Here is a 1,084-nt window from a genome sequence, read left to right on the forward strand (position 1 = left end):
CACAAACATACATACGATTATTTTGAACGTTCGCGCGTCGAATGCCAGCTTTCTATAATAGACTTCTGATGACTCAATTGCACAGTATGTCGGGATCTTTTATGAAGACTAGGTTACTTCAGAACACAAAACGCGCTCATAAAACGTAGGTGTACGCGTATTCACAACCTCAGAAATATCCACAGTTCATATATAGAGCACAGAAAACCTATTTAGACGCATGATACGGATAAGGGACAGCATGAATGTCTTTTCAAACATACAGATAGTCGAAACTTGCCAATCTCCATCTCACGCACGCACTGCATATATGTACAAAATGCAATAGTGGTGTACGTACACACACAAACTTGCTGAGCAAAACAAACCTCTTCTGGCGCGATGGTGTCGGGAGTCTTTAATGACGGATGCACATACGCGTCTTCTCGCAAGAACGACAGTCCACCGTCCCCATCAATGTCTGTCCGATCCTCATCTACATCCTGTGGGTAGTTTAGAGGCCTTGGTATGAGCATAAGTGCGCCGGGGTATAAGTATAGGTAACCCTTGCCTACGCGTGACATTTGTCACCTTCAAAATCTTCGTACAAGACATAGACGACGCACGATTACAGGCGCACGAGATTGCTCGGTTTCAGTCCGTATCGATAGACTCACTGTGTATATTGTGTAGATAATGTAACAGAAACGGGACAGGTATGGGGTATGTCAGCGACTGTATATCTTGGTTATGACTAGGTACTGAAATGTGGTCTTTTTATATTCATAGGCAGATGAAATTCCAGTAGCTCTGAGTCTGTATGTCACAACCTCAGATCAGAGCCATGACAAATAACGAGAGACTATCATTGGACCATATGTGGAACAACTTCAACTCAGGTCAGAGCCATAACAAACAACGAGAGACTATCATTGGACCATCTGAGGAACAACTTCAACTCAGGTCAGAGCCATAACAAACAACGAGAGACTATCATTGCACCATCTGAGGAACAGCTTCAACTCAGATCAGAGCCATGACAGATAACGAGAGACTATTATTGGACCATCTGAGAAACAACTTCAACTCAGGTCAAAGCCATGAC

At 43.5% G+C, this 1,084-nt stretch overlaps 1 protein-coding gene across 1 annotated transcript; it reads right to left on the bottom strand.

Moving 5' to 3' along the window:
• Window positions 1-368: 368 nt before the first annotated feature.
• SARC_16960 (hypothetical protein) lies at window positions 369-563 on the bottom strand (the record flags this gene model as incomplete). The annotated part of the gene is made up of 1 exon (XM_014288938.1): window positions 369-563. A coding segment is annotated over one exon (195 nt), but the record flags the coding sequence as incomplete, so codon positions are not given.
• Between the last annotated feature and the right edge of the window lie 521 nt (window positions 564-1,084).

Source organism: Sphaeroforma arctica, assembly GCF_001186125.1.
Source record: "Sphaeroforma arctica JP610 unplaced genomic scaffold supercont1.9371, whole genome shotgun sequence".
NCBI lineage: Eukaryota > Ichthyosporea > Ichthyophonida > Sphaeroforma > Sphaeroforma arctica.